Source organism: Nipponia nippon, unplaced genomic scaffold (assembly GCF_047370975.1).
Source record: "Nipponia nippon isolate SJK-2023a ecotype South Korea unplaced genomic scaffold, ASM4737097v1 scaffold_5, whole genome shotgun sequence".
NCBI classification, from domain to species: Eukaryota; Metazoa; Chordata; class Aves; order Pelecaniformes; family Threskiornithidae; genus Nipponia; species Nipponia nippon.
This window is the reverse complement of record NW_028262369.1, coordinates 9,193,062-9,208,511: the sequence shown is the minus strand read 5'-3', so window position 1 is coordinate 9,208,511 and position 15,450 is coordinate 9,193,062. Positions and strand designations below refer to the sequence as shown.

Below are 15,450 nucleotides of genomic sequence, written 5' to 3'. Positions count from 1 at the left end.
TCCATGGGCCCTCTAGGATGGGAGAAAAGCTGTAACAATAGACTGACTTGGGAGCTGGCATTTGAAAGACTAGCTGGAAGATAATGAATCTGACAGTGTTTGGAGATGATGGAAATACCTGCTTTTGTCATTGGTAAGTGCTTGTGTTTTTGTGGTGAGAAGCATACAAATGGATGAAACCAGGAGCTGGCTGATTGTACCGAATAGCCAAAGAGGTGGCTTCTGCAGGGCGCTGCAAGTACTCCTAGGAACAGCAATGCATCATGCTTCCGTGTGTGCCCATCTTCCTCAAAAGAGTAATCAGAATTATTGCTGGCATCACTTCACTACAAAATTAGCTTTTGTTCGAGCTTTGCCGTAGTGCAATTATGGATTTTGAGGCTGGACTCCATCATTTTTAGGTGCAAAATGGTACAAAAAATACTCTTAGCTTTTAACAACATGTAAATGAATTTGAAAGTTGTTCAGTAAAGTATCTATTCTTTACATACAGTCTTGAATGAGTCTGAAAAGCACCCTGTAAAAGATCAAACAATTCAGTACGGACATGGTTTTGCTTTTATAGTATCATCCTTAGTCCTCTTTTTTCTCTCCATCAGGATGGTGAGCTGGGTTGGAAAACTATTGCAGTTTTGGTGCCAGAAATGACGTTTTCTTTGCCTTCATTTTAGAATTGCATTACATCCTAGGGATTGTGATTAAGCTCGTTAACATGTGTGACAAACATTTAGGAAGTTGAGTCAGAAAAAATATTTATATCCTAGTGCTTTTTTCCTGTGTTTATTCCAATGCTGCTACAGCTTCTGAAAAAAAGCAAGCAAGTAGTTGGACGGATGGTAATTCTCATAGGTAGGTCAGGGAGCGGTGGTGTTCAGAGCTGGAGAACCTTCCTGCGAAGCTCGGAGTTGTTTCATTGGTTTCCCGTGTGGCAATCCAGAAACCTCGTACCCGCAGATTCTGCTGTCTACTGCTGACACGCTGGCTGCGCCATGTCGGTCACAGGCAATAAACAAATACCTGTGCTGGAAAGACAGCAAAACTTTAAGTCAAAGAAAGTTTGTTGGCGAGTGCCTCCGGTGCCATGTTATTTCAGCAATAACAGGCTATTTATTAGCCTTGAAACGTTATGGATCAGAAGGCTCCGTCTAGTTCATAGGACATGCACATGTATGATGTATGTCAAAAAAAAGGTAACATTTTTTTAGACAGCATATAGTCTTTCACTTATTTGCTTCCTCGTGATCACATGTTCAGGTTATATAGAATCATAGGATCATTTAGGTTGGAACAGACCTTTAAGATCATCAAGTCCAACCATTAACTGAGCACTGCCAAGTCTACCACTAAACCAGGTCCCTAAGCACCACATCTACCTGTCTTTTAAATACCTGCGGGGATGGAGTCAGGGATATGAGTCAGGCTTTTTAAAATAAAAGCCTTGTCCTTGAAAGTCCTGGTGGGGAGGTCACCGCGTTATCACTGCTGTGTCGCCGGCTGGGCTGCTGGCTCGCCTTCCTCAGCCGAGGCGGCCCGCTGGCGGGCTTCCTCGCAGCCTGGCAGCCAACGGCCGCCGCGACGCCTCCACCAACGCTCGCCTCGGGCACGCCCCACCGGCCCGCCCTCGGCCAAGGCTGCCACCACCTCCCCGAGCAGGGCCGCCCTCCGCCGCCTCAGCCACCGCCCCAGCGGCAGCCAGGCTCCAACGGCCTCTCCTCCGGCAGTCGCATTGCGACGGAGGGGGGGCGGGTGGAGGCGCGGAGGCCCCACGCTGATTGGGCGGCTGTCGCTATTCGAATCCCACCAGCCAACCGGCTGTCGGCGGGGCGCGATACGAGCTCTGGGATTGGCCCGCGCTGGGTTTCGAGCAGGCCAATCAGAGTGCCGAGAAGGGCCGCGGAGGCTATAAAAGGCGGCGGCGCAGCGCGGCGCGGGAGGGCGCGGCCGGTGGGGGTTGCCTGTGCGAGGGCCGCGCAAGATGGCGGAGGGGGACAACAACAGCGTCTACCAGCTGGTGAGGGCGGGCGGCGCCGGGGCCAGTCGGCCCTTCTAGGGCTGGCGGCGGGGAGGTGCTGTGCCTCCCGGTGGCTGGGGAAGGGCTGGCGGCCGCTCGGCCCTGCCGGCGCTGGGGGAGCCAGGCCTGCCCGCGGCGGCGGCTGGCGAGGGCCGCCTCGGCCCCCGAGCTTGTGAAACGCGGGGGAGCGGCCTCCCTGCGCTCGCTTTGGTCTCTGAAAGGTTCCCGTGCAGGGATCGGCTTTCGCCTTAGGGGCTGGGTTGGAGGGGGGCTGCCCTGGGAGCCGCGCCGGCGGCGGGCACGGCTGTGGCGCTGCTGCTGGCAGGCCGGAGCTCGCAGCCGTGATGTGCGGGGCTGGCGTTTCCTATTCGTGTCTTTGTGTTTCAGCATCCTTTGGCTGTGTTATCGCATGCTTCCGCGATGCAGGAGAGTGGCAGGAGCTGGGTGATTAGCTTAGCTTAATAATGTCAAGGGTGGGCTTGAATACTTAAAAACTTAAATAAATACAAGGATACGTATATTTATGTCTGCAATGGTAAGCGGCTGCCATGGGAAGATGGCTGTAAAAGCATGTGCAGGGGCTGAAGAAGGGAAGCGTCTGAGGGCATTGCTGGTCAGCGCTGTCTCTTGCAGCAGGGAGCTGTGCAGCCTGGCAGAGAGGGAGAGAAGCAGTCAGTAGCCCGGAGGTGGAAGGGAGGTTCGAATTTCTGCAGAAAAAGTGCGCGGAACTGTATTGCCAAAAATACGTGCAGTGTTTGGGAGGGATGCCCCTTTCAGAGAAGTTCATATTTGTGGAAACTTTGTGTTGTTTGAGTAATGAAGAAACACTTTTTGATGGATGGGCTCTGGAATGAAGAGGGCATTGGCAAAAGCTGACTTAAATTTTCTCTACCTGGCCCAGTGGGAAAACGACTTACAATAGTTGTCTTCTAGGCTGACAGAGGCAGGCTGCTATTAATAACACTGTTATATTCCAGTCTGGTTCCCATTAAATTTTCTCTTGGTGTGATTTTAAATGCAGACAGCCAGAGGTAATAAACCAAAACAGTTTGTCATAAAATGTCTTCTGGAGAAATGCAGCTTTTTTTTTCTCCACGTGATGGTTTGTGTTTATAACATGAAGTAGATATGTCAGAGAGCTTTCTACTCCTTTTTTTTTTTTCCCCTGAACTGTAGTTTTCAAATAGTTTCCAATGGTATCACACAAGAAAACTATGCTTTACCATGATAGCTGCACTCAGCTCTCCTTGTTATTCTAGTGGTGTCAGGCTTCTCATTTGAGGTAAGTTCAGCGCACAGTTGAGAACGAAACCTGCTCTGCTGTCTCTGCACAGCACACATGCACGGTCGTAATTACTTTTCACCTCTTACTACTTGGGCAGGGATTGGTTCTGTTCATGGTTGCCTGAGTTTTGTAATCTCTGAGGTACTTGTCCCCCTGAGGGGAAGCTATTAAGCTATGTTAAATGTGGAACACCTCAGGTGAACGTCTTAGCAAGCTGATGCCAGAGCAGGTAGGGCCTCCTTGCAGAAGATGTGTAGAGAAGAATGTAGGAATAATACGGGAAGAGGAGTTTAAAGGCTGCCTGATCACTGTCTTGGGCAACCTGTGGAAAAACTTTCTTTGCAGTCCAAATGTGATCAGTTGGGTAACTTTCCTCTACTGTGGATTCTAAGTTTTTATCCATCTTCCGCATAATAAAAAAATTGGTGTTGGACAGCAACTAGAAGGCTTCAGTTTAATGTGGTAGAGTTGTCTTTGAAAATACATATTTTTTAATTAGTTCTCACATTGCAATTTTCAGATGTTGACACTGAAAACTTGAGAGGTTTTAGCTAAAACTTGACTTCCTACTAATCTGGAGGGAGGGAGTACTGTAAATGGGAGACGGGGAAGAACATCTTGGCAAAATCTGGGAGGAGGTATCATTTGGTCTAACAACATATCATGCTACTTTGTTAGGATCTTGAGTATTTCAAAGAATCACTGCTACAATGTCATAACTTAGTACAAAAATTACAATATTATTAGTAATTTAATTACCCAGAAAGGTTTGTGACTTGGGTCTTTAATTATGACACTCTTTTTTTTTTGGGGGGGGGGTACTTCAAGTGTGCGAATTAGTTTGATACTCTGGTTAGTAATAATAGTTTTCTTCTCTTTTTGTGTAGGCTGCAGAAACTGCTAGCTTGGAAGAGCAGTTGCAAGGATGGGGAGAAGTGATTTTGATGACTGATAAAGTTCTTCGCTGGGAGAGAGCCTGGTTTCCTCTGGCGCTGATGAGTGTTGTTTCCTTTTCTTTTCTGTAAGTAGCTTATGGAGGGAGCCTAAAACACCACTGCGCTTTCATGGCTGGTAGCACACCTATTAAGTAAATTAGTAAGACACCTTTAAAAATCTAATAGGAAGGCTCTTACTCCAGGTTCTGTTTCTGAATGCCTGTGAGCTTTGTTGAAAACAAAAGCTTTAAGTATTGAGAACAGGAAGTAATGCGAGTCACATCCTGCTCGGAGGAGGGGTAGTGCTTTCTGCAAAAGCTGTTTGCCAGCAATGGTTTCTGTACTTTGTTACCATGCTCAGCTGTATGTTTTTTGTTGGTGTGTTCATATTCTGCCCTTATCCTTTGTATCCTGCTTCTTAGTCAAATCTGGTTATCTCCTTTGGCTTTTTTCCCCCCAAACCAACAGCAATATCATTATGGAAAATTTATTTCCATAGGGCAAACTTTCCTATTCTGCATCTTTGTTTAGGATGAGTTAAATCGGTTTTGTGCAACTTTGGTTTTTTACCTTCTCTGTCCTGTTCTTTTCCTGAAGGAGGAAAAGGAGAGACTCCAGGTAACTTTCAGTCAACAGGATGGGAGGATGTTGCCTGTCTCTGGTTTGGAGATACAGAACTGGCTTGCTGGAGGCACTTGTACATGCTTTTATGTAACATGGTAGTAGTCAAGATGACCCCAGCCTGCCTTGTACAGATAAGTGTCCACACCAGCTGTGGAGTTTGCCAGCTGCATCTGTTTTTGGAGTAAGGAGAAGAGGGGAGTTAGAAAAATAAATGTTGAACCAGGTGAGGCAGGATAATTGGTCTTCTGGCTAATATAAATTTTATGGTCTTCAAGGGAGGTGAGGTGGATGGAAATCAAATGAAGCTGAAAAGTAACTTTTAAAAGAAGTAATTGCATGAACTTCAGGGTATTCTGTTATAAAGTCTGTGATTGTAGCAGGAAAGATCTTGTGTTGAATAATACTTTGAGGAAATAGACAGAACCACTTCAGATTCTGTATTGGTACTTCATCAAAAATGAGCTTGAACATTCAGCGCAGTAGCACTGTGCCAGATGTATAGAAAGGCTGGCCCTGCAGTGGACTGCGTCATTTCTTTACTTTTATTACTTCAATATTCGGAAAGTTCTAATAAGTAGCACAGGGCACAGCTGAGCGTTAACAGACACTTCTGAGATGAGCTAGTTCTTGTCCAGTACCCATACTTCTGTATTTGGGTGTTGGCACACTTCATATATAAAAGCACAAACTGGAGATTGATGGCTCCTTGTCCAGACCAGGTTTGGTTACCTCTCACAGGTGAGACAGAGTAAGTGACAACCTGTAGTGGATTTGAATTCTGTGACTTAAGAACCAAGAAGATTAGAGCTTTCACTCTACCTGTTTATTTCAAATGTTCACTCACTCATCCCCCAGTCTGTATTCAGTTCACTAGAGGTCAACTTCTGAGAGAGCAGCAATGATGATGAATTTTTACTTCTACTGGACTTCATACTATGGTTGCTGTATTGTAGCATTTTCTTATCTAGTACATTAAGAAAATTGTATTTTTATCTGTATTTCTTTGTAATAGTCTTGACGTACTTAAACCTCGTTATTAGTAATAGGAGCAAATTTGAAATTTCTTTTGAGGTTGCGCAAGAGGGTAGGTCTACTGTTTGAAGTCCTGAGCCAATCTGAAGAGGCGACTAAATGTCTCCAGTATTTAGCAATCTGAGCATCCAGAAATCACTTCTGTTCTCTTCTTTCTGCAGGATGATCTACTACTTGGACCCATCAGTTCTTTCAGGCGTCTCCTGTTTCGTAATGTTCCTCTGTTTGGCTGATTATCTTGTTCCTGCGCTTGCACCTAGAATCTTTGGCTCTAACAAATGGTGAGGAAAGCTTGAATTAAAACAGTTTCTTGAGTGTAAATAAATTATGAACTTTATCAAAATAGATGTCTGACTTGCAAATATCAAATGATTGCTTTACAGAGTCATTGTAGTAAGAAACTGGCAATCTCTATAATTTATGAAGTGAGGACACTAGCAAGATGTCTGGCCTTCTTTTTCTGAAAGATAACTACTACAACATATCTTTATTGTTCCTTCTCTTCTAGAAAAATAAGATTTTTTTTTTTTCAAAGGAGTAGGCACATTCTTTGTGCTTCATTAATGATGCTAGTTAGTTCTGCTAAACGAGTTTTTAGTAATTAGTGGATAATAGATACAGAGAACTAAAATTATGAAGAAGGGTATTGGATTATATGTTTGGAAAGAGTGGCAGTAGTAAATACGATGAAGGAAAAGAGTGATGCAGAGAGTATGAATGTGATTGTAAGTGACTGAAACAGATTTGAAGAAGGGCAAGGCTTAAAAACAGTAAGCTGGAGAAGAATGTTATTTGAACAAAATTAAAAGTAAATTTTAGTGTATCTGCTTTAAGATGACTAGTGGATAAATGTTCTTGTTTAATGACGAACCAACATAAAATAATACACAGAAAGTAATACACGCTGATATCAGGTGTGTATTGTGTGTATCACACTGGTATCAGATTAAAATCAATGGTCTTCTGGTTTGAATGTGATTGCTCTTTGGGAGTCAGTTTAAGAGACTCAGTGTACAGAAAAAGTTACATGGGCAATTGCATTACAATGCTCAATAGAGATAAGGTATGAAACTAAGTGAAGCAAATGCCAGGATAGGTACTGGATAAATTTTTACTGCTGGAAAAATACCATAGGAGATTTTTTTAAATTTCAGATGAAATCTTGAATTCTTATTTCTGGCTTTTTTTTCTTTAATAAAAGGACTACAGAACAGCAGCAAAGATTTCATGAGATTTGCAGCAATTTGGTAAAATCTCGTCGCCGAATTGTTGGCTGGTGGAAACGTCTCTTCACACTGAAGGAAGAGAAGCCTAAAATGGTACTGAGTTCCAGGAGCTCATCTCTCTTGTCTTAAGATTTTTTGTTTTGTTTTGTCTTAAGTATTTTAGCAAGGCACATGTCTGAATAAACTGGTATTTCAAACCAAGAACCAGCAGTTCTGGCTGTGACTTAATGCCAGTCACACATCTTTCTCAAACCTGGAGTGGCAAGATACATGACTTTAAACTTGCAATACTGTGCAATTAGGAGCACACCCTTGATATTAAGGTAAAGCTAAACGGGGTTTCTTTGGATAGGTCAACTTTTTGGAAACACGGCTTGTTTCCAGTGTACATGAGCTGTCCAAAGAACTAGATCTTAGTAACGTGTCAGCTCAGGTACATGAACTACTGAGTTTACTGTCCTGAAAACAGCTTCAGGTACTGCGTGAGGATGAAGTTCTGTCAGTGGGGATGGTGTAGTCTGACTCTTAAGGGATATCTGGACAGAAAAGAACTGCCATCCTGTAAAACTGATGGTCAAAATAAATGAGAACATATAATTGTAGACTCTGCAATCTCACTTTTAACAAGCCTGTGCATAGGTATCGCATGTGGTAGAGCCAGCAGACTTCAAGTTAGTTTTAAATGTTGAAGTGTTGCTTGGTACTGAAGGGAAGGGGGAGAAGTCCCAACGGATCTGTGACAACTGTTCGCTTTTCATTTTTTAGTACTTCATGACCATGCTTTTTTCCCTTGCTGTGGTTGCCTGGATTGGACAGCAAGTTCACAATCTCTTTCTGACCTATCTTATTGGTAAGTGTGCAGCATGCAAAACAAGTAACTTTTTTGTTAGCTGCCTAAAATGGCATGAGGCGGGTAGAAGTAAGTTTTCATTATTTGAATGTGGTGATTTTTTTTGTCGCAGGGTTTTGTCTGTTTTCAAGCAATTAATGGGGCTTAAGGGAAGCAAGGGATTGCGAAGTGACAGAAGCTTGTTAAAGGAGTGTTAAGTAATTCCCTTTTTTTTTCCCCTCCTCTGTAGTAAGTTTCTTGCTGCTGTTTCCTGGACTAAACCAGCACGGGATCATTACAAAGTATGTTGGAATGGCGAAAAGGGAGATAAACAAACTCCTCAAGCACAAGGAAAAGAAAAATGAATGAAGGATTAACTGCTGTCACTCTTGTAAAGGGTTTTCTTGGGAACAGTTTTGAGATTTAACATACAATTAAGATGACAGAAGTTGTATTGCTCACTGGCTTTTTTTTTATTGGCTCCCTGATGAAGTGAAAATGTCACTCTAGCAACTGCTGTGGGCTTGTGTGTCTCTTGCTGTGCTGACTAGGGTTCTGCAGCCTGCAGCTGATCTTATAGGAAAGATCCTGACCTTTGATGTATGGAGCTTAAGTGTCTTCACCAAACTAAGAGGCCCTGTGAATAAATACCCCAACTCAAGAAACAGCAGAATTGTAATGTGTGGTAGCATTTCTGTAACTGTGCTCGTTTCACTGATCATTAATTTGTGGCTACAAGAAGTATGAAAGGCAGTTCTGAAAGCTTGCACTTCTTGGAGGCTTGTTACTACTGATCCGGGTGGAAGGAGGACAATTAGCTGAATAGGAATGATCACAGCTGAGGGTGCGGACCCAAAATGGCTGCAGAAGGTGAGCCCATTGTCTCACTGAATCTGTTTGCTTTCTTTGGCTGCGTATACCAGATTATCTGTTGAATAGGGGTCTGGAATAGATAAACTTGTAGTTCAGTTACCTAGCTGTAGTGTAAACTTCAACTCATTGCACTGAGACTGTAGAAAATGAGTTAAGGTGTGTGTTACCTGAACAGCCGATTGTTCTAAAAACTGCTGTTGTCATGGAGCCATGTAGCACGTTTGGTTTTATGAATGCTGTTGTCTGTATACAAAATCACCTTGAATATGCTAGGTTTGTCTCTGTAAATAAGCCTGAATTGTTTGTGCTTTTCTATGACCTCTCCTTCCTTTTTTTAAAGCTGAACTTTTTTCTTTAAAAAGCTAAAACCTGTGTTAATGCATTTTAAAAGTTTACTGTTTTAATATGAACTCTCTCCAGTGTCTATTGTAACTGTCAAATAGGTAAATACAGATTAAAGAGAACCTTCTGTAAGCCTTGCTCTTTGTGCACATACAGAAAATTGTGGAAATGTCTTTCAGTCAAGAACTGGAGCTGGGAGTGGTGTTTCAGTGCCGGTGGTAGCCGGCGCACAGCGTCCTAGCAGAAAACCACCTTTTGTTTGAAATAGCTCACTGCCGATAGTAAAGCTTTTGTCAGCTGTGACTACACTACACAGCTCCTGCTGCCGAGGGGAAAGGCTGTCAGTGTCATCTGTGGCTGGTGAACACTGGGAACAGTGACTGAGGCGGTGGGCGAGTGGGACCCGGTCAGTGACACTGGGCGTAGGGCCGAACTGTGGGGAGATGCTACAGCGCGATCTTCAAACCGTTCTTTGGAGAGCGCCCTGCTGACCTGGCACAGGCTGTTGCTGGAAGAGATGCGGGGTGTAAAAAAGACAAGTGGTGACGCTGCACGGTGTGGCTGAGCTGTCGTTGCTGAGGTGTCTTTGGGGGAGTGGGTGGCAGCCCCTCTGCCCCTGCGTTGACGCCGGTGCGTTTGCTGTCGCGGTCCTGAGAGCTCCCCTCACCCTTTTAAGGTAAAATTCGGTAGAAACACAACCCGTCTGCTTGGTGCAGCTTTGTTCACCTCACACCTCACGTAGCCCCTCACAACGCGGAGTAGCTACACCCTCCTGCGGTGTGCGCGGCCCCGTTGAAGCTTCAGTGGAAACCAAATACAGGAGGAACTCCTCTGTTGTCTTACGTCTTGTTGAAACAAAATTAAAAATAGGAGTAAAAAAAACCTCACCGAAACGCAGAACCGCCGTTACCGCCGCTGTCCCGTTGTTGTTGGTTCGGGGTGGGTGGTGCGGTTGGTGGTTTGTCCCCCGGGGCCGCCGCTGTTTGTCCCTCCCGCCCCGCCGTAGCCCCGCCCGCCGCCAAGCGTCCCGGTTGCTATGGGAACCCGGACGGAAGCGTCGCTCCGGAAGTGCGATCCGCGGCTCTCGGCCAATGGGGATGATCAGGCCCGGCGCGCGGCGCCTCCCGACTGGGACGCCGAGTCTCGCGAGATCTCGCGGGGCGCCGCGCACCACCCCGCGCCCATGGCCCTCCCATAATCCCGCGCGGGCGCGCGGCCTCTTCCTTTTCCGCCATCTTGCTGCACCGGTGAGTGGGGGGTGCCGCTGGGTCCCGGCCGCCATCCGCCGCTTCCCGGCCCCATCCCGCCCCCGCGGCCCCCTCTGCCCGCCTCGTCGGGGCCGCGAGAGTGCCCCCGACCGGCCCGGCCCCTTTTGAGCCGCCGGCGTCTCCCCTAGCGCTCTCTGGAGCCTCCGGAGCGGAGGGTGGGGGGAAGCCCCCTCCTGCCTGCGGCTCCGCTCTCCGCAGAGATGTGGGGCGGGAGCCGAGGGCGGGGGCTGGCACGGCAGCCAGGCCCGGGCCGCTGCGGCGGGAGGCTGGGCCGGGCAGCGCTTGGGGGAGCCGGGCCGCGGAGTCTGGATCTCGGGGAGCGAGCATCGTGCGGCGAGGCCTGGGAGGAGGTAGCGGAGGGCTTGGGGAGCGGGGGGAGGGCTGGGCCCTGGAGAGGAGGCGGCCCTGGGGACGGGGGGTCTGGCTGCACTCGCCCCCTGGGCAGGAGTTAGCCAGGCCTGTTTGCTTGGGGGTCCCTGGCTTAGCGGTAAGAGCCCGCCTGTGCCGCAGGACCCGGCCAGCTGGGGAGTGGCCCTGTGGCCCAGGTCGGGAGCACCTTCCTGGCCGCGTACTGGCCCTGCCAGTAAGGGGGCGGCAGTACCAGGCCGTGCCGTGCCTTGGGGTGGCCCGTGGGCTCTTGTCTTAATCACGGGGATGCAAGGAGTTGATGCCGGGTTTCCTTTGTAGAGGCTTGTGTTGCGCTGGCATCCTGCGTTTTTTTTGCAGATAAGCAAGCCGAGAAGCATCTGTTATATTTAATACCGTGTACGACCTAGTTTTTGAACAGTGCTGATACTGCATAATTGGGTCTTAAAGTCCAAAACGATTCACCTGGGAAAGGTGTCATACTGATGAAATGTCTGGATGGTGGATTTTAAATCTTTCTGTGCCTGTTGATAAAGCCAAGTTTAAATAAGTGTGTCAAACTTCCTAATTTGTCATAATCATTATGAATCCTCTTGAGCACACCTGAGTATGTGATTTGATCTGCTTTTTAGCCTAAGAATGCTTTTCAAGGTTTAATGTAACTTTCTGTCAGTCTTAGATCTTTTAGGTCTAGAATTAGGCTTAAAAAAGTGCACTGCTCGGTATTTCTGTGCTGAAAAGCTGGTGTACATAACTGCCTCTCCTCTTGCCTGCAGGCACCATGGTGCGCATGAATGTTCTAGCCGATGCTCTCAAAAGCATCAACAATGCAGAGAAACGTGGGAAACGCCAAGTTCTCATTAGGCCGTGCTCCAAAGTAATCGTCCGGTTTTTAACTGTGATGATGAAGCACGGTAAGTCTGGAGTGCACAGCGCTGACTTTTTTCTCATTCGTGGTTTCTGTGGATGCTGTTGTGTTAAGGTGCTTTTTGACTTAAAGTAAATCAAGATGCTGGAGCGAGTTTTGTACGTCATAGTTAATTGAGTTGTATTAATGGAGCTAAGTATGATATATTTGATTTGCCTGTTTGCTGATCTTTTGTAGGTTACATTGGTGAATTTGAGATAATTGATGATCACAGAGCTGGGAAGATTGTTGTCAATCTCACAGGCAGACTCAACAAGGTAGGATTTGTCTTCCTGAATTTAGTTCTCTAGGGGGCGTGTTTAAATGAGACTTTTTAGTTTAACGTTTGTCCGCTCAAGTTCTGAAAGAATTACTTGTAAAGAAGGTGGTATGTATTGAATCCACGTAAATGAGAGCAATATGGGTATTATCAGTGGTTACCAAATGCTTGTTAATTTTTCTGGATTCATAATGTTATCGCTGACTAATTATATGTCTTTTAAACTCTGAATACGGAAGACATTTTGAGGGAAGTCTGCTTGCAAGTGCTGTGTGTTTCTCTCTTTTTAAAAAGCTTTCTGGCTACCTAGTGATTTCTCAGTTTCTTTGATGTTCAAGCTATGTAGAAGACTTTTCTTAAGAGATGGGAAGTGAGTTGCTTTCCAGTTGACATTTAATACCTGTAAATGTTGAGAAGACAAGCTTTTCTCCTGCTGCTAGATGGGCTTTGCTTGCAGTTGAGGGAAAGTTGAATGTTATGTTAATTAGTGTTTTTTAAGTTCCTGGGGCATATGAAGTATTCATGTCAGTTTTGGAAATTTTTTAAGTGCTATTGTCTGAAAATGTTGAGCTGTGTAGTTCTGTGATGACTTGCTGTGCATCATTGTTGTCAATTAAGTTATTCAAGAGAGAGGTGGCTTTTTGGTAAATAAAAAAATTACTTGGTCAAAATATGTTGAGGGCTATCTCCACGATGAACAAACATAGCAGCTGAAAACTGCTTGAGTGTACTAGGCAGAGAATTCTGACGCTGCCCAAATTACTGGTATTATGTGTCTGTAACAAAAATAATGTGTGCTAGGTTTGAGTGTAGTGTTCCTTAAACTCTTCTGGGATGATTTCGTAACAGATCTTCCTAGGTGCAGCTGGATAGAATCTTTCAATAGTTGCAATAAGGGAACAACTGTTTGGTTCAGAAAAATGTCCCATCAGTGCAGGAAGGTGGGCTTCTGTTTTCCTCTTGGATGTTTATTAAGATAATTGGAGCCAGTGAGGTACGCAGAGGTGGTAGGAGTGGTCATGGTCAGTAAATATGATTAACTTGAAAACTTCGATGACTTTTATGCATGTTAATTTCTCCCTGTGTAAAATCTACAGGTATTTTTTGCTAACTATGTATGATGATTAGAATATCCCTGAGTAATTGTAGGATTTTTGATGATATAGGATGCTTAATAGTCTTTAGTGGTTTATAGTATGCTTTTGTGCTCTCCCAGGCCTAGCTGTTAATTTGTTAGTTTAGCTTCAGCAGCAGTGTAAGTGACCTGTTGAAGCAAGGAGGAGGAGGAGGCAAGGCTAAGGAAGTAGCAGCTGAATAGCTGTGTGAGAGTCTCAGCTTCCCTGAGAGGAAGCGCCGTTTCATATTACAGGTAACGGAGCGTGCTTCTTGGTGCTCTGATCTTTTGCTGCCAAAAAGATTTTAATTGCAGTTGTTAAATTCCTTCATCCAGTGAACTGGAACGACAAATGTGCAAATCCAGTTTATAAAGTTCTTCAGTTTGTAATGGAATTCTGTTTTATAGTGCGGTGTAATCAGTCCCAGATTTGATGTTCAGCTGAAGGATTTGGAAAAGTGGCAGAACAACCTACTGCCTTCACGTCAGTTTGGGTGAGTATGGAGAAGAGTTAAATCTGGGTTGTATGTAAAAACGTGGGGGTTTTTATTATGCTTTCATACTGCCCGAGTTAGACTCGCCTGACGCCTTTCCTCTCTCATCAGTCTGGAGGTAGATACCAGTCTAAAAATCCATCTTCCGTATAAATGCTCTTCTTAACCAGTTTTAAAGGGGCACTGCTAAGCAAGGACCTGTTTTTGCTTGGCTTTGGTAAATCCTGGTTTCACTGTTTCCTTTTTACCAGGAAACTAGGACTTTTCTCTTGCTCGTTTTAATTTTATTAATGGCCATTTATAGATGGGGGAGGAGTCATGTAAGTTACCAGGTCAGTGGAGGTAGGTCACACTACTTTAGTTTAAACTTCCTGATTGTATGTAAATCGATTAGATAATAAGTGATGAGAGACTCAGAGCCTCTGTTAAGCAAGCCTCCACAGCAGAGAAAATCTTACTATTATGCAATATATTTTTCCTTCCCAAAATTCACCGAGTCAAGAGTAATAAATCTCAGTGCACCAGGATGACAGAGCTGGAAGAGTCTTCAGGGGCTCAGCCAGTCTGTCCCGTCAAAGGGAGGATTAACAGCTCCTTGTCATTTTCTGTTCTTAAAGCTCCAGCGATAAGCCGCTTGCTTTCGCTGTACCTATGTAGCTTACTGGTATGTGCTGTCATACTGAGATTTTTAAGAGTATTTCCAGAGTGGTGGGACAAGAGGTTCTCAGGCGTGAAGCTGTGTGGATGAAGTACACTGGTGATCCAGAGGCTGGCATCAGCCATGACTCAGGCTGCCTCAGTTGTCGGTCCAGATCCAGATCTTCATCTGCACCAGCGCACAGCGTGCAAAATGCTGAGAGACAAAGCGCTCGGAGCCGAGGAGCTGTCTGGCACCATGGCAACTCTACCTGCTCTGAAGAAAAATGTCTGCTTAAAATAGAAGCAGACTTTGTCTAGAAGGTGTAGAGTTGCTCCTGCTACCACAGCTGAACTGACTTTGCAGTGGGAATGCTCAAGAAAACTTCTTGCTGAGACTTATGCAAATATTTGGAGAACAGAAGCCTGTGTATGTCCTTTGTGTGCTGCAGAGTTGTACTTGCGAGAGGGGTCTCTTTTTCATGGTCTGATAACCTGATCTTGCTTCCGTTAGGCCCATTCTTACAGAAACAGATCTTACTATTGTAATACAGAAGTGAAGTTAGTGCTGTCAACTCTGCATGAGCATAGAGCAAAACTTGGGATAAACTGAACGTTTGTTCTTTCTTAACAGGTACATTGTACTGACAACCTCAGCTGGCATCATGGACCATGAGGAGGCTAGGCGAAAACACACAGGAGGCAAAATCCTGGGATTCTTTTTCTAAAACTTGTAAAAAAAGAGGATACTAATAAATTGTTCAAATGGACTCTGGTGTTTCCACTCAGTATTTTAATGACTTCGAACGCTACCTGTGATAGTGCTTGTAACAGACAGCTCTTCAATAGTGCTTACGTTCCAACTTTAATTCAAATGACGTTCGGGTTCCACACCATCCCTGGTCACAACTGTTACTTCTGTTAATGATCTAACATACTTCTAATAGTTACTGCTTGAATGAAAGTTACAGGTCGCTATGCAGAATAGCCTCAGCAGGGGAACTCTAACGTTGAACTACACACTCAGCTGTCACGCAGTGGGATTGCCTCTTAGGTGTTAGATACGTGTGTCTCCGTAGTTAACATATGTGTGACTCTATAGTTTGACTTTTTGGGTAAATAATCGACGATGCCTTGCTAGAAGGTATTTCCTGTTTACGGTTTAGAAAGTTATGAGATGTGGGATCGTGGAATAATTAAGATGGTTGAAGTTTGATTTCAGATCACA

The 15,450-nt window shown here is 45.2% G+C and overlaps 2 protein-coding genes across 3 annotated transcripts; both read left to right on the top strand.

The window, feature by feature from the left end:
- Positions 1-1,913: 1,913 nt before the first annotated feature.
- ARL6IP1 (ARL6 interacting reticulophagy regulator 1) lies at positions 1,914-9,284 on the top strand. Its single transcript, XM_087732472.1, has 6 exons — positions 1,914-2,011; positions 4,184-4,317; positions 6,049-6,168; positions 7,089-7,206; positions 7,879-7,963; positions 8,193-9,284. The coding sequence occupies exons 1-6, from the start codon at positions 1,976-1,978 to the stop codon at positions 8,309-8,311; spliced, it is 612 nt and encodes a 203-aa protein (XP_087588598.1). The 5' UTR covers positions 1,914-1,975; the 3' UTR covers positions 8,312-9,284.
- Positions 9,285-10,252: 968 nt separating this feature from the next.
- Positions 10,253-14,992, top strand: RPS15A (ribosomal protein S15a). 2 transcript variants are annotated; one of them, XM_087732473.1, is made up of 5 exons: positions 10,253-10,404; positions 11,568-11,705; positions 11,897-11,976; positions 13,501-13,586; positions 14,857-14,992. In XM_087732473.1, exons 2-5 carry the CDS (start codon positions 11,573-11,575, stop codon positions 14,948-14,950), a joined length of 393 nt encoding a protein of 130 aa, XP_087588599.1. In that variant the 5' UTR covers positions 10,253-10,404; positions 11,568-11,572; the 3' UTR covers positions 14,951-14,992. The 2 variants fall into 2 exon arrangements, with proteins under 2 accessions (XP_087588599.1, XP_087588600.1); XM_087732474.1 differs by lacking the exon at positions 10,253-10,404 and adding an exon at positions 10,416-10,775.
- The last annotated feature ends 458 nt before the right edge of the window (positions 14,993-15,450 follow it).